Source organism: Alternaria infectoria, assembly GCF_024043175.1.
Source record: "Alternaria infectoria strain BMP 0036 chromosome Unknown scaffold_12, whole genome shotgun sequence".
Lineage (NCBI taxonomy): Eukaryota > Fungi > Ascomycota > Dothideomycetes > Pleosporales > Pleosporaceae > Alternaria > Alternaria infectoria.
Genome location: NW_026250701.1, coordinates 45,079 through 70,439, shown reverse-complemented (window position 1 = coordinate 70,439; position 25,361 = coordinate 45,079). Strand labels below are relative to the sequence as shown.

Sequence of the window (25,361 nt, the reverse complement as noted above, 5' to 3'; positions counted from 1 at the left end):
ACAGCGGAGCGGGGGAGGGGCAAGCGGCTTTAAGCAGGAAGGAGCGCGCGTCCGGTCGCAACTGAGTAAGCATGCTGAGCAAAAAGGTTCATTGTGTAAGCAAGAGACTATCTAGAAAATGCTATTTCCACTAGGCGCCACTGATGCAGAGCCTGTTCATATCGCTCGTAGTCATGACCCGTCCGATCTAACTTATTGTACATGTCCGTCGCTTATGGTATCATCGAGCGTCGTTCGTAATATCCCATTCGCCGCATAGCTGTCGTTTAAGCAAAGTAGCTCTTCCACAGCACACCCTCCAAGTCCTCCAGTTGCTCTTGTTCGAACGCCTGAGTAGAGGTTAGCACAGTTCATAATCATATCAGAGTAGAAAACTTACCTTGACATCAACATGCCAAGTATCCTGCCTAGTCTTTTTGAAGTCTGCCAGAACAGTCTTGACACTCTTGCCAACCATGCCAGGATCAGCCGCAGCCTTCCTAGCCAGCGTCGCAAGTACGTCGGGCAACCAGGCTGGCGGAGGGCTCTGGTACGGGAAAGCTTGGATAAGCGCACCAAGACCCAGCACAGCTGCGTGGCGTGTCAAGACGAGCTTGCCTTGTTCTGTTGTCGGCGTTCCTGGGTTGCGCTTCTTTGGCAATGGGTTCTTGTTGAGCTGCTTGGTAAATCGTTCCTTGAGTGTAGAGACTTGGCGGTCGCGGAATGCAATTGGCGAGCAACGAATCATGCCTGATAGCGTGGTGGCAGCACCCATTCGTACTTCGAGTTGTGTGTCTGACAGCATGGCGGAGACGCAGTCAAACATGCTCTGTTGCTGCTCCTCGCTCATGAGGAAGAGTCGGCGGAAGTAGATCACTTGGATGTTGATGAGGATTCTGAGACGCTGATGCCAGCTTGTCGCGTTGCGTCCGATGCGTATGAGAGCAGAGATGAAGTCTGAGTCCTCACCTTGGCGATGCGGGATGTTGGGCAGGTGGCGGAAGACGTGGTAAGCGAGCGACTGCAATTCAGGGTCCTCCTTGATGTCCATCATGTGTAGCAGCTGCTCCATGAACATATCGGGGAAGAACCTAACGAGCGAGGTACACTCGTACGAGGAGAGCGTAGAGTCGAGCCAGAGAAGAACAGTCTTACCACCTGACGTGTACGACGAAGGTGTCTGTTGACCTGCCGGACGCTCCCCACGCCAGACCTCAAGGCGATCAAAGACCTCGGTGATGGTTTTAGTGAACTCTTCCGTAGGCTGGTAAGGGCGTTCGCCGATCGAAGAAGCGTCCTTTTGCGCCTTCATCAGCGTGTCGACATCCTTGTACGATTCGTGGTAACGTGTCCTAAAGATACTCGCGATGGTCTGGCCCATGGCTTCTCGCACGCCCTTGTACGGATGGTCGAGATGCTTCATAAAGTCTTCCAAGATCGGCTTCTCTAGACGGAAGTGCCACCCCGCATCGCAGATACATTGCGTCAGCAAGTGTACTTTGGAGCTCTCTTTGAAGGCGGCGTTGGACTCCATGTCAAGGCGGAAGCTAGCTAGCCAGTCGACCAGCGGCCATCCTCGGCGTGGATCCTTCGACTGCAACACAACATGTAGGAAAGTAGTCCAGTAACCGGAGTTCTCTGGTGTCAGTCCGTCTTGGAAGATGCCACGAACGATAGGGAAGACGTATTCCCACACGGCTTCGCGCTGGTCTGCCTTAAGATCTGGGGCGCATGAGAGCAGTGCGGCCATGATCTCAGCGGTGGCACGATGCTGATGCTTGTCGCTTCCATCAGCGTAGACAGACTGGGTCAAATCCTTGATGTCTTCGAACGTCGCCTCGGTCAACCCGCCGAAGACTAGATCGAATGAGTGAGTCAAAACCATCGCGCTTGACATGCGGAACCTGTCGGCGCTGTTGTCACGAGGCTCTTGCTTCATGAAGGCAAAGTAGTTGGAGAACCAAGATCGAGTAAGATGCTTGGCGATCTTTTGGCGGACGCCATTCTCGACCTCATCATACGATAGCTGGGGCGCATTGGGCTTGAACGCGGTCATGCTCTTGTTCCACACAAGCCAGCCAGGATAATCAAAGTCGACGTAGTACTTGGCTTCTGGCTGCGCAAACGAAGCGAGGTACTCCTCGGTCCAGTTTGGATCCTCTGGCTTGGTCGGTACCGAGATCTTATCCGGCAGCTCCTCTTCGCTGAGCAAGTATTTTTCGTAGTTATGTCCAGTGATCGCACGGGTCTGAATAACGGAGTACAAGCCAATGAGCGCTCCAGCGTAAAGGCCTCGAAGACTAGGATGTTGATCGATGGATCCCTTCGCCACGAGATCGATCATCTCGTCAGAGGCAATGCTGTCGTAACGCATTCCCAGGTTGACAATGATGGCTGCAGTCCGACTGACCTTCTTCCAGTGCTCGGTCTTCGCAATATCGACAAGCTCCTTGGACAGCTCAGCCTTCTTGCCTTCGATGCGAGCGCGCTTCTTCTTGATATAGTCCCGACGCTTGTTGACTTTGGTATGTACACTATCGCCCTCGCTAGAGTCGATAGCGTATGCGATCGCTCCCACAACCTCCTTCGGGAGGATAACCATGCGCTCCATTGCCTTACCCATGTCCATGATTTGGAAAGTAGCGTTAGTTGCTAGCTTCTGCACCGAAGGCTTGTCGGCACCGGTAACCTCGATGAACGCTTTGATGAGCTTAGGCGTAAATCGCCAGTCGCGGCTGATGGTCTTTGCCAGGCTACCGAACAGAAGAGTGAACATCGCACCCTTAATGCGAGGGTAGTCACTCTCAGCAACAGCCTTGACGAAAGCATCCAGTAGAGGAGGAATGACAAGAGGCCTAGCACCCAGCACGCACTTAACGGCTGACTCATTGGCTGTCTGTGCAGTGCGCCGGATCTCTGTGTAGACTGAGATACTGGATTCGGCGAGATCAAGCAGCAAGATCATGTCGAGATCAGTCTTGGGTCGTGGGTTAGCGTTGTGCCGTAAACGCTGCAGATGATAAACGTTTGCACGGCGAACCAGTAGAGGTCGTGGGTATTGCTTTCGCAATCCACTGAACCGGAAAGGTCGCTCGTCGTTCTCTAACAGCCTAGAAATTCTATCAAGCACATGGGCAGATCGCTCTATGCCAACATCGATGAACCACGACCGATAGGCGTTGTACAAAGAGTTGAAGCACGGCACGTCGTCAGGCTGCTTCTCGATCAAGAATTGATGTACGTTGTGTAGCATCTGGCCAACCTGTTCGCGAAGATCGTGAATGAGGTTGTAGTTGTCATCGCCACGACGCAGAGGGTAGCCGGCTTCGTACTGGAAAGTAGGCTTGACCTCTTCATCTTCAGCTTCTCCTAGGCCAGCATCGTCATCGATGCCTTCTGTGTCCATCGCATCAGCGTCAGAGCCATCATCAGACTCGGTGGCGCCATCAGCAGCCTGATCATGCCGAACATCAAACAAGACGGAGATACCGGAGATGATCAAGCGCAGCAGGACAAGATTTCGAGAAACCTCGTCGGACCAATCTTTGCCAGTGCCTTCGCGCTTTATCGGCGAGTCTGACTGCGTCAGGGCTTTGAGTGCCTTCATCGAGTTGTTGGCGTGAGTCTCGAAAAGCTTGACGGCGAAGTCAATCTCGTCGGAGCTCGGAGTGTGCCACTTGATGTTCAGCTTCTTAATATCGACCTGTCTACCCCACGACTCTGTCGACAAGCCTTGTGCAAGCTCATCTTGCTCGTAGATCGAGTAGTCGATGGTGTAGGTGCAAGTAAGGTTAAGTAGCAAGTGATGAATGAAGTTGGAAACATGCACGGTGGGGGTACCGCGGCACTTCTGCTGCATGTATTCTGCAATCTCGAAGAGCTCGTCTTTCCACTCAAGAACTGCGTCACCAACATGGACAACACACATGCTAAGAATGCAAAGGTTCCAAACAAGAGCACGATCGCGGGGAAGTACCTCGGCGCCTGTTGTTCGCGTCGATCCAGCGCCAATCTCATCAATCTCAGTACGGATGCCTGCCAGAAGATGTGGCAACAGACGCTTCAGTGCTTTTTCAGGGTTGATCTTGACAAGACTGTTGCAAATGAATGCGATGGCATCTTTGGCTTGGTGAACGACATGGTTCGTGATGAAGTTTGCGATCTTATCAAGGGCAACATCGTACAGCTCCGGAGAGAGTGCCGCAAGCAGCGGCGTGAAAGCGGCTGGTAGCTGGTTAACCACATACTCTTCAGGAGAGCCACTGCGGACCCTAGACGCATCGGGCAAGTTTTCCAGGAGCGTGAACACGCGACCAAGGAATGTAATCAGGAATTCGTTGAGACCAGTCGTGGATGACCGTAAGATCATTGCCTCATCTTCGTCACTGAGCTCTTCGTCGTAGTTGATCTCAATATTCCCGTTGGCGCTTTCTAATCGTTCGACTTGTGCTGTGATCCATTCCAAAGCAAGCCCTGTGTTACCGCCAACATCATCCGGTGTAGTTGCTCCATCTCGAGTTGTCTCACCCGACGCCTTCCGCGCCTTGGTGAGGTCCTGGAATGGAATGAGGTAGCACACGCCTTGAACGTATTGCAAAGTATGCACAGTCTTTTCCAGGTCGTTGGCGTCAATACCAGGGAGTGCAAGCCCTAGCACAGAAGTAACGTGACACCGGAAGCCCTTTGTCTTAGCCATGACCTTGGAGAGCATGTGCAATGCACGGATTGACGAGATTGTGCGATGTACCTCGACAAGCCCTTGCATTGCGGGGTAGATGCGTTGTAGTGCGCCGGGGAGAATCAGGTTGGGCTCGAGGTGTGCCAGGCTCTGCAGGGTGGACAAGGCGTATTGTACGGCTTTGTCGCTCTTGGAGAAGATGCCCATGAATGTAACCTCTCGAAGACAGAGTACGAAGCGCCTCTTCACTGCGTCGTTCAACTTCCTCTCTTCTGGCACATCCATCTCCCCGCTGTGCTCTCGATTCCACCGCAGCACAAAGATGTCGGCCAGGTAGTAGACGAACTGCGCAAGAGGTCTAGTCCAGCTACCCGAATTGGATGGATGGAAGAAAGTCTCCACAGCCTGGATGAGTCCTTCGAGCTTAGTCAGGGTAGAGTCAGAGTGCTCTGCACATGCAGGCGATAACGACATGGCGATGATGCGAGCGATGTGGTGAGTCGATGGGTGCTTCCGTGGGTCGCGGTCAAGCATCACAGCGAGTCCTGCACCAAGGTCAACAGTATTACTGTATGGAGACGTAGCCTGGCCGACTGGGATTTCCAGTAGCCGCAGGATGGCTGTGAAGATCTGAGATGACTGCTCGCCGGTAAACACTCCGTATTGTGAGAAAGGTACATGCGCCGCGGTCAGGTTGTCCCTAGACAGCCTCGAAAGTGTATCAATGTAGTGCGCATCGAAGAGTCGCGACCGGTTGACGAGCGACCATAGATGGAAGAAAGTCGGGAGATATTCTTGAGGCAGCAGTTGCTGCATGTCCTCGGGTGCCGGGTGGGTTGGAAAGAGCAGGTTCAATAGACCAACAACCACAAATGCGTTCTCGCTGAACGATGTGCTGAAGAAGGGCAGAAGCTCTTCCAGTATAGCCGGTATCTCCTTGGGATCGAAGTACGACTGCGCAAAGGTGCACATCTTCGTCAACGTACGGATATTGCGCTTTACGTTTGGCGGGTGTGAGCCTCCGGATTCTGAGGGCAGGACGAACATCTTCAGCTCTCGATACAGGGGTCGCCAGTCGAGTATGAGGTCTTTGCCGGGTCGCAGGTAATGTTTACGCCTGTCGTCGTGTCAGTCTCCACCCGTCATCCAAACTCTAATGTGTGTCACTTACTTCGTCAGAACCATGAACATGCTAGCGAAGCGCTCCGCGACCAGGTAGTCCAGGCCGGGGGCCAGCGCCAGCTCATAGTAGAGCTTCACAAGCTTCACGCGCGTGGTGCGGGGAAGGTCGAACTTGAGCGAGAGCCAGCCTCGGATCTCGCGCGTCCAATGTACAGCGCCAGGCGCAAAGTCGCCGGCCGAGACGGCTATGTAGAGGTGCTTCAGACATGTGTTGAGGCTCTCTTCGCGATCGCTCTGGTCTTCTGTCTGGTACGGCAGGTATTCGAAGTAGGGGAATGTCCGTGGACGGCGCCGGTCGTCTGCTCCGTTGACGCCACCGTTGGGCTGCCGCCAGTCGCTGCCCGGAGACGTGGCCCGCGAGGTATCAGGGCCGGAGCCCGTATCGAGGGCGCTCATGAGCTGTGATATCCGTTCGCTGACCGCCATGGTGCCGGGTGGTGGTGGTCGAGGTTGTGGTGGGGGGTCGTGAGGCGTGTGCCTAGGGCGCAGTAGAGGGACGAGTCTTGGGAATGCGCAGTCATCAATGTACAGCTAGCAATTCACAGTCGAAGGCAGCCGGGACGGATTGACTGCAGACACAAACAGTCAGCAAGTGGTTGAGATGTAGTCGTAGTCACGGGCTGTGAACCACAGAGTAACCGCAGCACGTGGGGCGGGTGAATTGCTGTGCGCGCTACTTACTCCACAAATGCGCCGTGTATAGCAGATTCCGGGTGTTGGGCGTGAGTGCGGGTGGAGATGTAGTCGGGTGCAATGGTTGACGAGCAGTGGTTCATGTGGGTATCCGGCGCCTCGTCCAGATGACATCTAGTCTGGAGCTCCAACCCTGCAACCTTAGGCGAGAGAGCGGCGGCAGCGTCGAGATCGTGGGGGAACAGTCGCGGTCGCGGTCGAACGTTTGCAAAACGACTAATCCACTCGTTTAATCTGAAAGAGACTTGTACGCGCTGCTGGAAGGCGAGGTGCGCGGTGATTCATCACATTCGGACGAAACGCGCTATATATCATCGGACCTCCGCCAGGCACTCAAAGACGCGCAATACACACAGCGGCGACTACGCAGTAAGCTACACGTTTCTACCATCTTCTGACCCGCATTCTTTTTGCCTCTTCCCGCCCCGTTCCTACTCGCAGGGCTGCATTCGTCCTCCATTCTGCCTGCGCTTTCATCTCCTTGCATATTCGTCCCGATGCACCAGGCTGGTGGCACGACACGCGACACGTCGGTTGCCTCGTACAAGGATGGCCTCTGATGCATTTCTTTCGCACCGCAGCATCAGCTGAAAGATAGTCATTTCTTTTATTGTCTTGAAGTGTCTGCTTACTGACTGGGATGCTGGTCAAAAGATGAGTTCTTACTACGACGTCGACGCCATCTTGACGGATGCGCAAAAGGTACCATGTACCTTTGAGCTTACCGTTCCTGGCCTCGGCTATCTCGAGGGCAACATGAGCGGCGATATGAAGCAGGGTTCAAAAGTCGAGCTTCCACTATGGCTCGGCGAGATGCTTGCACTGAGGTAAATGAAGATTCTGATCATATATACAATCCGTATTCACAATATCTACAGTCAAAGTCTAAATACATCCTCGCTCGTGACCATCGACCCTCCGTCCGCCTTATCTCCGCGCGTCTTGAACGCCCTCAAAGCTGACCCAAGAACCGTCGATTTGCGAGCTCTCGCCCCTCACTTCTACAATCTCGGCGCACGAATCCTGGAGCTCTTTGAGGAGGAAGAGATGATTGAAGTACTGAGCGATGTGAGTTCTGTGCTTGGTCGATGCAACGGTGTAATGCTGACCCGCGTAGACATTCAAGGCCCGGGCTGCCCTCATAGCTGACCAAGCTCATAATCCACGAGGTGCATTGGGAGAAGGCGCCGACTTCATGCGAGGTCTAGATGAGAACGAGCGGCAACGTATGTGTTGAGTGGTTCAACCATGCAGGAGCTAACGACGATGTAGTATTTCGTGCGGCACACGATAGCGCAAAGGGCGTACGGACGTGGATGGCAGATCTGAAGAAGAAATGAGCACGGTAGCCGGATTGCAGAAGATGAGTGCCATATGATCGGCCAGGGGAGGTAGAAGATCGACGCGCAGGAGGTTGGAAGATGGACGAAGGCACAGCGTAGTTATCAATGACGAGCGCATGACGAAAAGCACGACGATACCAAAAGACGAGGTTACGCGTAGTTGTGAAAGAAGCAGCTGTTCGAGCCTACCTTCTGAGTACAATACCATACCTGCAGGCACACAGCCAGCGAATTTGAACGTGTACAGTGAGTGTTCCATGTCTACCGCAGTGACGCACCCAGATTGCTGTTTTGCAATAGTATAGCCAACTGTTCGGGCGGGTAGCCCAAGAACACAGGCCCGTTGAAAACCATCTGCGGTACCATTTTCGGGCTTTCCGTCTCTCTCGGTGGTTGTGATGGTTCAGGAGCCCGGGGCTGCGGTTGAGTTTCTGTCGGTGGAACATGTGTGGTTGGGGCCCGAGGTTGCGACTGCGGTGGCATAGTGTATTGTGGCACTTCAGGCTGCTGCGGCGTCTGTTCCATCATCGCGCGATGATCGAACGGGCATTTGCCAGTCTTTTGGGGCGTCTCGCCGATTGGACGGCCAGTGTCGAGGGGTAGTTGCGGCGACGCTGTTGGTACTGAGCCAACCGAGGACGAGCTGTGTGCATTGGTGTATTTGGCAGGTATCGAGATGCCCCAGGGCCGACTTGGAGATTCGCCAACTCTGACTTCTTTGAGCGGGCGGTCAAAGTGACCGCTTCTCGACTCGTCCAGTGTGTTTTCTTCTGTTTCCTCCTCAGGCGGTGGGGTGCCATCGTTGAGACTTGCCGAAACAGCTGAGGCCCAATTTTGAACTTTGGTGTCTGCCTTTGCGTCGGTGCTGAAGTGGGCTTCTGCCTCGGGCTCTTCTTCGATGGCGTCGTCGGGATCCTCGGGGAGCCACTCCTGATGTTTCTGACCGAGGCCCTGGATCATATTAACCAGATTGCCATACTTGCGATCTAGCTGCTCTATGCTCTCCTGGTTACTCTGGAAGCGCTTGATGCAGACTTCATGGCTTCTCGGTAGCTCATGCTTGTGTTTCTCAAAGTATTGGGCCACCTCCTCTGGGTTGTGTTGGTCGAGGAAGCGTATGGGGCAGACGGCAGCGGAGCCAGACGCCGCGACTGACGCAGTTGCAGAAGCAGCAGGATTGTTGCTGCATATTTCGGCTCGAATAGGATCGGTAAAGGAGGGTCGTTTCGATCTTCGGCCACGTGCGCTTAACCGGGACGTCGAGCTACGTGGGGTAGCGAGCGGGCTGCCTCTGCCGCTGCCAGATGCGAAGGGACAGGCGAGCTTACTAGGAGTTCCAGCAACAGTGAAGTCTTTCTCAATGGGTGATGTGGCTCTATTGGTCTGTATCTCAGGTAACGAGGCGGATTTGTCTGCGGACGGACCACTCCATATTTTTACACTGCTAGTATTTTCATGGGCGTGCAGCTTGACAGCCGCCTCCTCAGCCTTCTGGATGACCAGTGCTCGGCTCTTGCGCTCTACATCATCGCTATGTGCCAACTGCTCCACCAAATTCACATGTGTCCGCGGTTGTTCGTCTCCCACGCGCTCAAGATCTTGCAGGAAGGTAAGGTGGTCTTGCGACAACGTGTTGGGCGAGAAGCGTTTCAAAAGGTCAAGATACTGGGTATTGTCAGCAGTGTACGTCAAAGACATCGTGTGCTGAAATGTAGAATGGTGTCCGGATCAGGCTAAGCTGTGATTGTTTTCGATCAGAGCTGCGAGTGCAGCTTCAGGTCTAGAGCTAAAGTTGTTCATCATAAGAGGAAGGAGTGTAAAAAGACATTGCGTACCTGTTGCTTAGCCCACGAGAGCTTGCTTTCGAGTTGTTTCTGTGAATCAAACAAAACCTGGTATTCTCCACTCAGAGCTGCAAAGCCTTCAACGAGCTGCTCGGCGAGCTCCGTCACGTTACTCTGAGGCTGTTCAGCCATGGCGATGTTAGTAGAGAGATGGGTGGAATGCTACAGCTGGGCGATGAGCGCAGTGTTGATGACGCGGCAAGTGAGGCTTGCGTCGGTGGAGAAGAAGAAAGATGGTCGGAAGGTCGGCTGCCGGCAAAGAGATTCGAGAATCGGAAGCGACGGGTGCGCCACGCCTAACGCAGTCAGCCCAGCCACACTGCCGCAGGGCCCCAAAGTGACGCGACTCCCAGACCATCGCTGCGCCTTGAAGTCATACGTAGCGTCTAGCATTGGCATCAATCCTTTTACACCATGATACCCTGACTCCCGTAGCATAGTCCCATCCATCCGACTTCTCACCCATCCATAAACCACGACGTTGCATCCCCTCGACATTCCGAAGCCCCTACGCCCTAAGCCAAGTACCTCAACAATATTCACCATGGGCTCCCTCCACGACTCACGCATACACAAGTGGTTTGCGACCTCGCCGCCCGTCGCTTGGACAGTCAGACAGCTACGAGAGCTCCTTATCGGGTCACTGAAGCAGGGCCCCATCCCGCAACATGTTGCCTTCGTGATGGACGGCAACCGCCGGTTTGCGCGCAACCACCACATTGAGACGGTAGAAGGACACAACCTTGGGTTTGAATCATTAGCGAGGGTATGGGAGACTGTTATCAGTGTTTTTGAGCCTTGCTGACCATCTCAGATCCTCGAAGTCTGCTACAAGACTGGCGTCAAGGTCGTCACCATCTACGCATTCAGCATAGAGAACTTCAAGCGCTCCAAGCATGAAGTGGATGCCCTTATGTCTATGGCCAAGGTGAAGCTGCAACAAATGGCAGAGCACGGAGCCTTGCTGGATCGTTACGGCGCATCCATCCGGGTGCTGGGCGAGCGCGAGCTCCTCAGTCCCGATGTACAAATGGCTGTGGACAAGGCTGTTGCAATGACAGCACACAACAAGAAGTGCGCTGCCCGCCGACCGTTATGTGACATCGCTGACCATCCGCAGGGCTGTCCTCAACGTCTGCTTCCCCTACACTTCGCGACACGAAATCACGACCGCAGTCATGAAGACTGTCGAGACGTACGGCACGCCGATACACAACCTGCCCACCCCTTCGAAGCGAACCTTTTCCGAGTCCCACATCACCCAGCATATTCGCAAGCAAATGTTGGAGGAGGATACAGAGGGCCTTGCTGAGCAGGCTGATTCGCGGCCGGCGTCACCCTCGAAAGAGGCGGCTCTGGCTGAAGACGGGCGTTCCTCGTCAACTTCGACCGCCATCAACTCGCCTGAGAAGGATGACTCAAATAACGGGCCAACGTTTCTAGACCCAGAGTCCATCAGCGCTCAGACTTTGAACGATAACATGATGACGGCTGATGCCCCGCCTCTTGACCTGCTAGTTCGCACCTCTGGCGTCGAGCGGCTGAGCGATTTCATGCTATGGCAAGCCCACGAGAACACGTCCATCGTTTTCCTCAAGTGTCTGTGGCCCGAGTTTGATCTGTGGCAGTTTCTGCCCGTGCTGGTAGAATGGCAATGGCAGCAGAAGAAGCTGCAAGAGGAACAACAACGGACGCGTGGGCGGTCCAAGTCAGACTGAGGGCGTTGGCTGTAGTATATGGCGCAAAGTCCTCGCGGACCATAGAAGCAGGCAGATCTGAACTTGAGCGAGCATCGAAGATACCCAGAACAGAGCATTCCATTCGTCTAGCCGTAGGCTTTCCACAGCAAACCATATCTTGTAATACATGTCGATCTTGCGCTATCGTGGCACGTGTACATATGCGCAGCTAATCGCTCGCCCAAACCCTGACCGTTCGTGGTTTGCGACCGCACATGCGACACTTCGGGCGCGCACTAGCCCATTGCCTAGTGCGCCGAACAGCTTCAAACGTCATCTCACCCTCGGAAGAACCACCGCTGGCAGGGAGCTCCAGCCGGGATGTGAGCTGAACATGACTTATAATCCGCGCGTTCCGCAGGATTGGGCTGGACTGACAGCTGCCGTCAGATCGTTCCCATGTAACCTGATCTTGCTTATCGGCCAGTTGCACCGCTTACGCAGCACGACCACTTGTTTGGGTCCGGCAACCAACTTCTGGGATAGACTACTCCTTATCAATAGCAGCTTCTTTAGTATCGCTTGGTTCCCTTAAAAGCAGGGAATCGCACGTTTCTGCCCTTGAAACCATCGCGGCGCGACAGCAGTATCGACACCATGAGCACCCCAAACCTTCTGACGATACCTGTTGAGTTGCGCGAACTCATCTATGGCTTCCTCTTCAGCAGCTACACTATCCAACATGGCTTCAAGCACGCTAGCACACCTAGCGACGACTCTGAGTCTTCTAATCGCATAGCGCTCCTGCTCAGTTGTCGCCAGATCTTCGCCGAGGCGCACCGCCATCTCCCGCTCAATTGCACACTCCACTTTCGCGGTACAGAGAATCTACTCGAGACGCTCCTCTCCGTCGATCAGAGTGTACTTACGCGTCTGCGCCATGCCCGAGTGCGCGCGTATCCCTTCCCGTTGTACTCCTCCGGAAGCTCGCAGTACTATCCGACCTACTATGCAGCGAATGCGCTCACACTACTTCCCGGTCTCTGTCTAGATACTTTGGTCGTCGAAGATTGCTGGCACGGTTTCGGCATGGGCGACGGTTGGCGAGACGTCACAACCTACTTCGATATCGAGACACTCTTGAATAGCGATGCTTGGAAGGAACTGACCTACATCACCCCGTGTACCGATTTCATCGCGTCCGGCTACGATCATCGGCGTAAACGATCGGCTCAACCTGAGAACTGGGTTGCGCTCCTCAAGGAACGGGATGGAGAGGAGTTCGGCGCAGAGGTCAAGATGTACATCGTTCCGTATGCGCAGCAGACGGCGACTGGTGATAAGAAGACTGAGGACGGGCGCATTATGCAGCCCTGGGCAGCGAAGCCAGGGCACGAAGTCAACGAGAATTGGAGGGTCGCAGGGCCGGACCAAGATATGAAAGGTGAAGTAAGGATCATAGCAAAAAGAGGCAAGAGGTCAAGAGCCGTACAGCTGGGACTCGCCGGGAAGAAGACCTGGGAGGAACTGAAGGGCAAAGAGCCAGGCGGCTTTGCCCCCGAAGGTAAGTCTCATTCCAACTTCTGCAAGTTCTCAGTTCACACTGCGCAGGATGGATACCGTACCACAACGACATGGCCGACGCGGTCGCGTGGATATATGGGGGCCACGGCAGAAGGATACAACTGGCCAACGCCGCTCTGAACAGTTGACTACATGGCTTCACAACACAGCCGGTTTACGCGCCCTGGATGTCGACCCAAACGTAAGGGTGGCTGGCGGCCGGATCCATGACCATGCAAGCCCTTGTCGGCATTTAGGCTGTATGCACCCGACACTAGGGTACGGCAAGTATAATTTCCTAGACACGTTCCTACACGCCTCTAGCACGCGGCGTAGCGCGCAAATAGCACAAGGTGGCTGAGATGTCTTACACAACGCGCTGTGATGATGAGGCAGAGTGGTGCGCGACAGGACAGATGCTTCGGCGAGCAACAGAATGCAGTGTGTATTGGAAGGGTACAGCTGCATTATTGTGAGTGATTTTGCACGACTATTGTGATACCGAACTGGATTTCCCTTTCCCTGCCGTCTACATCATCGCGTAGTATTGTAGTACAAACGCTCGCTAGTCCTCGTGGCGTGTACACCCGCGCAACGCTCTCTTCGCCGCTGCTCTGCAGTGAGCGAGGGACTGCCCGTTTCGCGCATCCCTTCGCTTGTCCGATGTGAAGGAAGGCGCCTTACAAATACCACTAGGCACTGGACGCGGTTGCCTCTGAACGACGGTCGTCTTTTCACTTCCTCAACACGGGACCAAAGACGCGGCACTGCGCATCGCTTGATTGTAACAATTCGGCCGCCTGCTCTACCTTGTCAGGCTTCTTATCCTCATTCTCATGCGCGATAGCTTTCCGCTACACCGGTTCCCGCCAACATGGTAGGCACACTGCTCTGCGCAAGCCAACCAATCACTGACGGTCACTAGATCCAACTACTCGCCATCGTTCTCATGTCTGCTCTCCACGCTGGACCGTCAATCGCCCAGCAGTATCCACTACCTGTAACCTATGACACCGTTATCAAGTCGCCTGCAGACCCGCGCATCACCATATCCTACAAATCACCCGACGCCCACGTATGCGCAACGGCGTTTGAGACGCAGAAGCAGTATACTGGATATGTCAACATTCCCCCGTTCACGCTGTCGCCGGCCGAGCAAAACTACCCAATCAACACCTTCTTCTGGTTCTTCGAAGCACGTGAGAATCCAGAAACCGCTCCGTTGACCATCTGGCTCAGTGGAGGACCTGGAAGTTCGAGCATGATTGGTCTCTTCTCAGAACTGGGTCCATGCGAGCTGGTAGAAGGGCCAAACGGCAGCTACGTCTCTCAGCCTAGGGTTTGGGGATGGGACCGCAGCTCCAACATACTCTTCATCGATCAACCTACACAAGTCGGCTTCTCGTACGATGAGCCCGTCAATGTTTCGGTCGACTTCAGCAAAGGCTATTGGGCGGATCTAGACCAGCGTATGGAACCTTCTCCCCTTCCCGCCGACATCCCGGAATGGCGCTTCAAGAACGGCACTTTCCCCTCTGCCAGCTCTAGGAAAACCGAGAACTTGACCGTCATTGCCGCGGATTCCTCATGGCACTTCCTTCAAGGCTTCTTGTCAGCCTTTCCCCAGTACAATCCTGGTGTTCGATCCGACAGCGACACCGTCAACCCCTCTGAGATAAACCTGTTCGCTGAGAGCTATGGGGGTGTTTATGGTCCTGTCTTCGCAGATCACTACGAAGAGCAGAATGATCGTCGAAAGAAAGGCGATCTTCCGGCTGAAACGTTGGAGATACGCGTTGGTTCAGTGGGCATCGTCAACGGTATCATGGATGTTAGGACGTCAACAACCTCGGGCTTGCTCTTCGCATACAATAATACCTACGGCATCGAAGGCTATGATCTCACAACTTATCAAAACGCGATATCAGACGTCTACGCAGAAGGGGGTTGTGTAGATTTGGTCGACCAGTGCGCTGCTTCGGCAGCTGCCAATGATCCCCAAGGTCTGGGTACCGTCCAGGAAGTGAACGACATTTGCGTAGCTGCGCTCTTAACATGCCAAACAAACGTTGGCCCCGCCTATCTTCCTGGTAGAAGCATCTACGACATCCGAGCTCTCCCGACTGTTGGCCCTAGTGACGCACTTGAGACGTACCTTAACGAAGAACACATTATGCAATCCGTGGGGGCTCCAGTCAACTTCACTTCTACAAATAACATGGTGTTGGATGCTTTCAGTTACAGTATGAAATCATGCCCTATCCTCGATTCTATACGCATCTACCTTGCTAACCATGTATCTAGACGGAGACTCTGCCCGCGGAGGCGCGTTGGAGGCCGTGGCAGACCTGCTCGCCCGCGGCATCAAAGTCGGCCTCATCTACGGTGACGCGGACATCATATGCAACTGGTATGGAGGGCAGAACAACTCTCTCGAGATTGCCAGTCGTGTGCCTGGCTACGAAACGGCTTTCAAGGAGGCTGGATATGCGGACATTCAGGTGAACGAATCTTACGTTGGCGGCGCTGTTCGTCAACATGGCAACCTGTCCTTTTCTCGCATCTACGACTCCGGCCACTACGTCCCGACATTCCAGCCAGAGACCGCCTTTACCGTCTTCAGTCGTATCATTCATGGCGACGATATCAGCACCGGTCGCGACGTCGATCTGTCCAGCTTCAGTACAGAAGGCCCTAGCACCTCTGAGCACAGAAATGACCCAGGAGAGAGCCCTCCATCCATCTGCTGGATTCGTCAAGCAATCCTTGCCTGCACGGAGGAGGAAAACGCAGCTATCATCGCGGGCAATGGTACCGTGAAGGCAGGCATCTGGTATCCATCCGAGGGGGACGTGCCGACTAGCGCGGGTGAATCCAAGCCGCAGCCCACTGCGACGAACTCGGTGCCAATGACTGGAGTGTACACCGCTACCGGCGACCAGAAGGTTAAGCAGACCTCTGGAGCATCGGCACTCCGATTCAATCTCCCGTTTAGCCGTTCGCGCCGTGAAATCGTAGGCGATCCATTGTCTGAACCGGGGGATTCTCGCGACAAGGACAGTAGCATCAGGAATGGGCTCATTGGTGGTCTCGCTGCAGCGGTAGCTCTGTTTCTGTGAGTGCATAGCACTCTTCCCATATCTGTCATATAGACCGCCTTGCACACTCATTCGCGCAATTTCTCTTCACAAACATCACCTTATAGTTACGGCCGCGCTTTCTCTTCTCAGACCTACCTTTTACTGAATGAATATATACAGAGGTTTACTTTCCATGCTTTGCTGCTGCCGTTGCTTCAGACGACGTAAAGTCTACGATGGACCTTTTCCTGATGATGCTGAGAATGGTCCAATTGTTGTCGAGCAAGTGATTGATGATGATCCAACGCCGACGCCGACGTCAACCATTCTCGGTCGGCAAATAACGTACATGGAGTCGATACCAGAAGCAAGCCCTAGACCAAGCGACGATCTCAGAGATAGAGCAGCGGCTATGTCAACCAAGCCAGCACCAATGCCAACCGCAGAAGAGGAAACTTCTACCGCGCCCGTGCAGCGATCACTCTCCCCGTCGCAAGATGCAAGCCTATCACCACGCGTCCCAACTACCACACCTACAGAAGCCTCGCTTCTCCCTCCCAATACAAGCATTGCGGCGCGTCCCCAACTCTCGTCCTCGGTGTCCGTGCCGCCAACCAACCCGCCGCCCTTAGAATCCTCCACCCCAACACCGCCAATCAGTCCGCCCACGCCCCCACCACCACATGCGACACCACCTGTACCTGAGCCAACACCGTCTCCGGCCCTGACTCCTGGGTCAACGGCCATCCCTTCCTCTCGCTCACCCCTGCGCACTCCTCCGAGTAATGGCCCGGCACCACCTGACCTGTCGCCAAAGATAGAAGGAGAGCACGGCCCAGAATCGCCACAGCCGTCGCTATTTTCGCGGATTAAATCGATGCTCTTACCTAGTTTCGCGTCGGCTGATATGGAAGGGGGCGCAATGACGGATGGTACGATTGATCGGCGGGTGTTGAACCCGCGGGTTGCTGTGAGGCCGGCGCAGAGGCGTGTGACCAAGGCTGCGGTGCCGAGTTGCTCGACTGAGGTGTGGTTTTGACCGGGGTTGCGGTGGCGATGGAGTTGCGAGGTGGGATTGGTTGGTTAGTGGTATGCGAATGATGGACGGGTAATGATAATGCTGTGAAGTGACGCGTGATGTTGCGACTGTAAGGGTGGGGGTTGGTTAGAGGGTGTGGGTAGTGAGTAGCAATACATTCTCAATTCTCGAAGGAAATAACCTTACGTTACGTTTAGTGAGATGGCATGATGCTGACTCATACATATGCATTCTTGTCTTGAAAGCACTCGTGACTGTTATCAAAACTACATATTTGAAACGCGACGCCCCCAGAGCGATCCTCAAGGAGTGGCGAGGCTACATGATGGTGAAGATGTCGCCGCTTGCTCTACCCTGTGCAAGCAAGTCTCTGAGTGTTGTGATGTCCTTCATTGGAAAAAGTACCTGTACGTATACGCAGAGTATGTGTTGCAGAGGTGGTGAGTGATATTGCTCTGCGTCCTCCTGTTCATGTCAGGAACTAAGATGGATATCACTTGTTCCATTCGATTGGATGCCGGTCTGTCTCGCTTGTCATAGGTTCGAAGAGGTCAGTCGGAAGCCATTCGCCTTCCCTAGATCCTCTGAACTGCTCGGCAAACATGTACGGTCGACGAGTGATGTGAGCGTCCATACCCAATTGCACATCCGCGGCTGCCGATCGCGCCATAGACGCCGCTCGCGAAAGATTTTCTAGAGGATACTCATCTGACATATCTGTATTATCGAGACAAATTCGGAATCTCGGTGATCCGGGGATCTTCCAGAAGTCGTCTATCCAGTGCGCGTCTTTGATTTGGTCACGGAGTTGCTCCGCATAGCGCATCCATGTTGATAACAGACTAGGGGCCAATTCGTGTAATGCTCTTATAAGATCGATCACACGAATGCCATCTTCTCTGCGAAGTCTTCTCAGCAGCGGGTGTGTTCGGCCTATCTTGAATTTACCGACGTCGAAGTGATAGATACCAAGACTCCTACACGGCGGATGAACGATCTGCATTGACCCGATAGCCTGGAGAAGAAGTCGATTCGAAACCGAGTCGTCGACCAACATAGTGTTAGGTGTAGCCTTGGCCCGTAGACTAATCTCCCATCGGCCTAGATGATGCTTAAAGCGGCCTTCTTCGGAGAACAACAACTCGAAGTACGGGTTGGTTCGGAACTGACTGAGATCGAGCCAGTAAAGATCTGCGTCGCGGAAGATCGAGTGTACGCTCATATGGGTCTGGCCGCGTTGCGCAACATCCAATTCGTTCAAGTAGTGTGCGACTGCGTCTGGTAGACCTGGTGACTGTGCGAAGTACGCGGGAAAATAGAAGAACCTGTGGACTTGCGGATGACAGAGCTTGTCGCGTATGCGCGCCACGTGAAGGCAGAATTGCGCGACTTCGTCAGTGCTGGGTTGAAGAGGGGTCTCGCTTTCCCAATCAATGATTTGTCCATACTCTGTTGGTACATTCGGTGATGCTAGAGTACAAAACGCGTCAACGTTTATGCGACTGCATATAACAGATTTGGCAGAGGTGCGCCAAGCAGTCGATATGTTCAACGCGCGAACTTGGGTCTCAGGTCCGGCGAACTGGAGTACCATATCCAGCAGTTCGGGAATCTGAAACATGTGATGCTCTGTACGTTGATGTAGTCGCTGGCATGGTCGTTGGTATGATCGTTGATTATGCGTTTGGATTATCGTGTCTGGTTGGCGAGTCTGGTAAAGGGCTATGCGTGTCCTTACTCGGTGACCAACCTGCATTCTCCATTGCTCAACAGCTCGTTGCTCTGAGGGGGAATAGAACGGTGACGCCTGTGTAGGCGTATTTGATAAATCGCATAAATCATTTATGTCGTTGAGAACGTTGCGATGTGACTGCGCAAGAGTCTCCGGATTGTGCTGAGGCTGGTAAATGGAGAAGAGAAAGGAGTCTCTGGCATTTAGAGGCGAACTGGATCGATCGACAATCTTGGACGATGCTATTGCGGAAAGTGCGGATCCCATGGTGTGTCGAGTGAGGTGAGGATTCGATCGCGTTCTCTTGGTCACAGTAATGAGCAGACCTTTGAAGTCGCAGAGGACAGTTTGCGAGAAGTTGCACTTGTCCAGCTGTCCTCCGTAAGTCCCATGGTTTGCTTGTTGGAGCCTTGCCGCTAGCTAGGATTCGGCTTGGCGCAAAGGCAAACCGGGTGCCTTCCATCTTTGCGACGCAGTGGATAGCCGAGCGGACAGCGGAATGATTAATTCACTGAACCAACTGCGGGATCGAGCGATCAGTATGTAGGCGCTGAGGCAAGGAGCGGCTGTGGACGAGATGTGACGTGGTTTTCCGACGACAATGGCATCTGGGCGCGATCGACACGTCGAATGCTTCGTAGGATACGCGTCGATAGGAGAATATGGCTGCTCGCCGGTAGATCTAAACTCTTACGCCGTTGGCCTTGAGAGAACATAAAGGATAGAAAAGCAAATGCGGCGATGATGCTAAAGCTGCACGTAACGCGAGCGCGCGAGCAGCGGGTTGGTGATGGAAGCACAGCGCGTAAGACCCTGCGGGATGAACACCGTGAGCTCCAGGGCTCGGGCGCGGCGACAGTAGCGCCGGTACCACGAACTACTGCTTTTGCTGTGATCGCACGGGCATGGATCTTCCACGTCACGATCACGTTTCGTCGATAACGCATCCCAGCTCTCGCATTGGCCTCGATTATAACAGCTCAAGTGTGCTCAGCTCGCACGTTTTTGCGCACTACGTAGAATTTTGAAGCGGTTCATCGATGATGCGTACCTAGGTAGCGAGGAACGAGCCGCCGCTAGGCATCTCACAACCTACCTCATAACCATGGGAACAGATGTGGATTCTCGAACGAGACCTCTCGTGACGGTAAGTAGGCTAGTGATATAATCTGACGGTACTATATGAGAAAGCAGACATACCACAAGATTCCTTAAAAACTCTTCTTGAAAATAACATCAACGTCCCAAAACTATCTGCCTCGACACAATGCAGGTGGCTGCATTCGCGGCAATGAGCATCATCACGACAGGGGCGGCCATCACTTCGTCGGGCAGGGTCACACCCATAACGCGGACCCACGGCAATCTTATCGTATCGCGCGATGAAAGATACTTCTGCTTGGAGGAAAATAACTCGTATCTGCAAGCGATTATAGGGCGGTGGCACAATCTCAAGACACAAAGGAAATACCTTCGTATCGAGAACCGCAATCATCGAGAGTCTGCACTATACCGTCTACCTAATGAGCTTCTCGAGCAAATCGCCATGTATCTCCCTCCCGCGGACCTCCTAACGCTCGTTCGTACTTGCAGGCATACCGCAATTTTGCAACGCCGACGTTATTTCGATCAACCCGCTCTACTGGTATACTGGCGACGCATGAGGCGCGATGTCTTCGCCTCTCAACTGATGCTCGAGAACAAAAGCTGGGATCTGCCTGGGATGCTGTGGTGCGACCGTTGCAGCGAGTTCCACCCAAGGACTTATTTCGCGAAGACTTTGAGAGATGCGCCAGACGATGGGAGGGAGTGCCAGTTCGCATCGACTGCATATAATCACTGGTGTTTCCAGCGTCGAATTGGTGTGCCGGAGAGGGTGTGAGATTAGCCTAAGACTTGCAGCAGCTATCGATCAAATCAGAGATGTTGCAGCTACCACTAGACTACAGCTTTGATGATGCTGGATTAAGAGAAGGTTAAGAGTGGCAAGGTACAATCATGCATACTGCTTAGAGGGTGGCAGATCCTCTAGGCTATTGGTCATCTTCGGAGGATACAGTGAAAATCCTTTCATTATTAATCGAACTAGTATTGTTGAAGATAATTGCCACCTCATAAAAGAAAAAACTGAACATGTTTGCAGCCTACATTAACGTAAAAACCTGCAAAGTAGGTGATATAAAGTTGATGTAGGCTGCAGACCTGTTCAGCTTTTTCCTTAGTTGGCGCGGTGCTGTAAAAAACTCGGAACAGAACGCTTCTTGCTGTGCTCCCCTTGTGCGAATATGAAGATGAGCTTATGAGTTGAGTATGCCTGTGTTGGCGCGTACGAAATAAAAGAAAGTAGGCAACGTGCTAACCATGCCTGACAGTACCGTAGCAACACCAATGACTCTCACACCTCCCAATCAACATTCGATCGTCCAGTCTCAGTCTTCATAGGCTCGAAAAGCTCTTCAGGGAGCCATTCGCCCTCTGTCGTTGCTCTGGGTGGCTCCGCGGACATATAGGCGGTGCGGGTGATGTGGAATTGGAGCCCTAAGAACGTGGAAGCAACGGACTCTGGATCCCTTCCCCCTGTTGGTGTAGTGGTATCTTTGATGCGGAGCATTTCGTCCGGCATATCGTAATTATCCAGATGAAGGCGAAATCTGGGTGTGCCGGGCATCCGCCAAACGTCGTCAATCCAATGGCCGTTTTCCGTAACGCGATTGCGGAGCTGCTCGGCGTTCTCAGCCCACTTTCCGAGCAACTTCGGTGCGCAGTCTTCAAGCGCATCTAGAAGTTCGCCAACGCATATACCGTCGTTATTGCGAATTCTCTTTAACAACGCGGGTGCGCCGCCACACGCTCCAAAAACGACCGCATCGTAGCAATAGATACCCACACATCGACACGGCGGGTTCGTGATGTGCATCGATCCAATAGCATGTACTAGCAACATGTCTGAAGGTGAGTTACCTACAACAAGATGGCCAGGTGTCGCATCAGGACGTAGACTAATCTCCCATCTACCAAGGCGTTGCAGTAAACGGCCCTTCTCCGAGAACAAGAGGTCGAAGTAAGGATTGATCTGGAGCTGTGTGAAGTCCAGCCAAAAGAGGTCCGTATCACGAGATACTGAGAATGTGTTATCGTGATAGTCAATGCTGCGCTGGCCAATATCCAGTTCGTTCAGAGAGCTCGCAGTTGAGCTCGGTAGATCACTCAGCTGCGCCATACATGCTGGGAAATAGATGTAGTTCGGGTAATACGACTTGTTCCGCCAACTGATCATACGATTGACATGAAGCCCGAATTGCTCGATCTGCCGCGTGCATGGCCTCGGCAGGACGTAAGCAGCATCATCGATCAGTTGTCCGTACTCAATAACTGGAGCAGTCGATGGCGAAAGGAACGCTTCCTGGATGCGGCGATTTGTAATAACAGATATTGCGGAGGTTCGCCAGGCAGCTGAGATCTGCAGTGCTCGGACTTGTGCCTGTGGCCCCGAGAAATGCAGTATCAGGTCTAGCATTTCGGGGATTTGAAATACGGGATGCTCTGAGCGAATCGGTGGCCGTGACACCTGTGGCACTTTGCTCATGCCTTCTGGAATGAATTTGCTGACGTTGTAGCTGGAGATCCGTATCATCATCCGGCGATTGACTTGCTGTCTCCATAGCTCCAACGCTGATTGCTCCGCTTCTGAGTAGGGTGGAGCTGCTCTGGGGGATGTGTTTGTGCAGTCTTGCATGTGGTACCACTCCAAGTAGAGCTTCAGTTCCCTAGGATGCAGGTGTCGAAGATCACGGTCTGGCTCATAGATCGAGTGGAGCAAGGAATTCCTAGGATCAGCCTGCAGAATTGACTCGTTGGCCCTTGATTGGATTACTGAAGATAGTGCGGCACCCATGGTCGCTTAGCAGGAAGGGGTCGGTTGTGAAGGTTTGCGAAAAGTCGAAATACAGAGTTTGTGGAAAGCGTGAGAGGGGCTAAGTATTCGCCGCGTCCGCTTGTACAGGTGTTCTTTGTACGTCCCACGGTTGCTGGTACCACGAGATACATATGGCCTGGGCCTGGAGAAGTATGGGCGCTAGCTAGGATCTGGCTTAGCGTGACCGCAGCACAAGCTGCCTCCAGGGCTACCTAGGTATGTAGGCAATGCTTCTGGGTTCCGCGCTCGAATCTGAAGTCTTCCGGCGGTAATTTTGAGCGTCTAAATTCGGGGTTTGGTAAGTCGGTAACAGTAGTCGCCAGTGTACATTTGAACGAGTCAATGCTTCGGCAGCACGTATGTCGCGGCCTCAGATTTCTGCTGAGCGTCATACAAGTGCTGCAGAATACATTGCTGCGCTGTGGCAAACAAGCGATCGCGATGGTATCATGAAGTCGGCAAGACAGTTTGGAGGCAGATGCAAACTTCCGAGAAGCCTGCACTAGGGCGTTTAATCGAAGAATGAGGTGGTTGTGCAACGCTCCAGATACCTAGGTACTTGCAACCGCGGCGAAGCTCTACACCCCTGGCGACGCTATGCGCAAGTAAGTGAACAGGCGGGTGGACAGCGGAACAATTGATATACTGCCGGCAATGGGCGATGGACGATGAAGGAGTTATACGTAGGCGTTGAGGTAATGGGTTGCTGATGGACACGCGTCTTTTTCGCGACAACGGAGCGATTGACGCGTCAAGCGTAAACACGCTAATGAGGTGAGCAATTACGCCGCCCTCGGCGACAGATGAAAAGTGCTATGATGCGAGCAAAGTGCTGCAGTTGTCGAAGACGATGCTTGTGTCGCGCCCATGAAGAAAATGAGCATTCCGTTGGGTGGTGCCAAAGGTGCAACGCGACGAAATATCGGGTACAATGTATGTACTTCATAACCGACTATCACATCCTACCCGCCATTCATGTTAGCCCTCACATCGGACGCGACCCATCAAGGTGTTCTCGAATTTCGCGGCTTTGTGCACGATGTAGAAATGTTTCAATCTCTCCTGGCGTTGTTACCTGGCACGTGCCTGGGTATCGCGCTCGGCTGGACATCTGGAAGTCGCTATCCAGGTTCCACGCTAACCCCAGTTGGACGCTCTCTCACCTGCTGTAGTATCGCAGCTTCCCTGGCCTCTCTAGCTCCTCGCCTTTTCACACACAATGTAAGTACCCCCCACATTCTCATCTCGCAGACGAGCGCTGACATGTATAGTGAAATGGCCGGTCGCGGAAACTTCGGTTTCCAAAACAACTATCCCAACCGGGGCCACAATCGCCCTTACCAAAACAATCCGAACCAATACGCCAATAACTCGCGACGCGGCGGAGCTTACTCCCGTCCGAATCAATTCGTCAACAATGGGCAATCCAACAGGGCATACCTCGACAACTCGAATTACTCTACGAATAATGCGCGGTACGACAACTCGAGTCACCCTACGAATAATGTGCAATACGACAACTCCAATCAATTCTTCAACAATGCGCAGTATAACATAACGAATAACATAACTTACGACAACTACAATGAGTCATATAGCAATGCGCAGTACGGTGGACCTTATAACAATTCGAATAAAATTGTCCACAATACGCCATATGGTAGAGCGTACAATTCGCAGAACACAATGGGCATAGTGACACGAAACTCGAGGAACTGTCAGTCAGCTGGTATATCTTTAGAGGTTTCGCTAATTATGATAGTTGTTATTCCCGATGCAGACAACCAGAGACATTACGATAGGGCAATGCGAACCGCGCGCGACCATCGGCAGTCGGCCATCAACACAATTACTCAAGACGAGCCGCGTGTGAATTTGCATCCTTTGCAAATTAACCAGGTCAGCGAATTCGAGGCTTCGTACATCATCTTCACGACAGCCGAGCAGAGCTTGAACCAGCACTTTGAACAACGAGACCTCCGAGCCATGGTCACTTCGGCGGTGCGTGAGTATATTGCAGCAGAGGCCTCACAACAGGTGATAGCTTCTAATTCGACCCGCAACTCAGCAAATATGCCTACGAGTGAGGAGCCAGGCAATGAATTTCTCCGTCGTTTGGCTGCTGCTGCTGCTGCTGGGAGCGGCGAAGACTGGAGTGGGCAGCAAGAGTCCAGAGGAGGATGTGACTGCGGCTGGTGCGGTGAATGTACGGGTTGATACTGATCTTGAACCGGTCAAGATACTGCATTCATCCGTTAGCCTGTACTAACAAGCCTTGTGTCGGTCACCTAAACTCGGCGGCGTGCCAGTTGACCAATACTAGCTCTGCTGGTCTACGACACTAGATTCGTCTGGTCCCCATATACTAGCCTTGAGCTGGTCCCAATACTAGCTCTGCTAGTCCACTATACTAGACTCGCTCTGGTCCCAATACTGGCTCTGCTGGTCCCAATACTGGCTCTGCTGGTCTCAATACTGGCTCTGCTGGTCCCAATACTGGCTCTGCTGGTCTATGATACTGCATTCGTGTGGTCTAGTGATATCGCTATTGCGATAGCCCATATCAGCATCGCGCTGATCCTTGATACTGGCATATGCCGGTTTCTGTTCCATGTAGTTATAGCCTCTCTTTG

The 25,361-nt window shown here is 53.3% G+C and overlaps 8 protein-coding genes across 8 annotated transcripts; 4 read left to right on the top strand and 4 right to left on the bottom strand.

The window, feature by feature from the left end:
• Window positions 1-266: 266 nt before the first annotated feature.
• Window positions 267-6,265, bottom strand: J4E92_007263 (uncharacterized protein; the record flags this gene model as incomplete). Its single annotated transcript, XM_051498626.1, has 3 exons — window positions 267-329; window positions 380-5,774; window positions 5,829-6,265. 3 exons carry the CDS (start codon window positions 6,263-6,265, stop codon window positions 267-269), a joined length of 5,895 nt encoding a protein of 1,964 aa, XP_051350900.1.
• A 921-nt stretch (window positions 6,266-7,186) lies between these two features.
• PSF3 (DNA replication protein) lies at window positions 7,187-7,872 on the top strand (the record flags this gene model as incomplete). Its single annotated transcript, XM_051498625.1, has 4 exons — window positions 7,187-7,359; window positions 7,411-7,600; window positions 7,650-7,758; window positions 7,805-7,872. The coding sequence occupies 4 exons, from the start codon at window positions 7,187-7,189 to the stop codon at window positions 7,870-7,872; spliced, it is 540 nt and encodes a 179-aa protein (XP_051350899.1).
• A 264-nt stretch (window positions 7,873-8,136) lies between these two features.
• On the bottom strand, window positions 8,137-9,851 carry J4E92_007261 (uncharacterized protein; the record flags this gene model as incomplete). The annotated part of the gene is made up of 2 exons (XM_051498624.1): window positions 8,137-9,540; window positions 9,711-9,851. 2 exons carry the CDS (start codon window positions 9,849-9,851, stop codon window positions 8,137-8,139), a joined length of 1,545 nt encoding a protein of 514 aa, XP_051350898.1.
• A 412-nt stretch (window positions 9,852-10,263) lies between these two features.
• Window positions 10,264-11,437, top strand: J4E92_007260 (uncharacterized protein; the record flags this gene model as incomplete). The annotated part of the gene is made up of 3 exons (XM_051498623.1): window positions 10,264-10,485; window positions 10,534-10,793; window positions 10,840-11,437. The coding sequence occupies 3 exons, from the start codon at window positions 10,264-10,266 to the stop codon at window positions 11,435-11,437; spliced, it is 1,080 nt and encodes a 359-aa protein (XP_051350897.1).
• A 618-nt stretch (window positions 11,438-12,055) lies between these two features.
• On the top strand, window positions 12,056-13,110 carry J4E92_007259 (uncharacterized protein; the record flags this gene model as incomplete). The annotated part of the gene is made up of 2 exons (XM_051498622.1): window positions 12,056-12,962; window positions 13,010-13,110. 2 exons carry the CDS (start codon window positions 12,056-12,058, stop codon window positions 13,108-13,110), a joined length of 1,008 nt encoding a protein of 335 aa, XP_051350896.1.
• Window positions 13,111-13,835: 725 nt separating this feature from the next.
• J4E92_007258 (uncharacterized protein) lies at window positions 13,836-16,080 on the top strand (the record flags this gene model as incomplete). The annotated part of the gene is made up of 3 exons (XM_051498621.1): window positions 13,836-13,838; window positions 13,887-15,204; window positions 15,266-16,080. The coding sequence occupies 3 exons, from the start codon at window positions 13,836-13,838 to the stop codon at window positions 16,078-16,080; spliced, it is 2,136 nt and encodes a 711-aa protein (XP_051350895.1).
• Window positions 16,081-17,573: 1,493 nt separating this feature from the next.
• J4E92_007257 (uncharacterized protein) lies at window positions 17,574-18,302 on the bottom strand (the record flags this gene model as incomplete). The annotated part of the gene is made up of 1 exon (XM_051498620.1): window positions 17,574-18,302. The coding sequence occupies one exon, from the start codon at window positions 18,300-18,302 to the stop codon at window positions 17,574-17,576; it is 729 nt and encodes a 242-aa protein (XP_051350894.1).
• A 2,905-nt stretch (window positions 18,303-21,207) lies between these two features.
• Window positions 21,208-22,707, bottom strand: J4E92_007256 (uncharacterized protein; the record flags this gene model as incomplete). Its single annotated transcript, XM_051498619.1, has 1 exon — window positions 21,208-22,707. The coding sequence occupies one exon, from the start codon at window positions 22,705-22,707 to the stop codon at window positions 21,208-21,210; it is 1,500 nt and encodes a 499-aa protein (XP_051350893.1).
• Window positions 22,708-25,361: the final 2,654 nt, after the last annotated feature.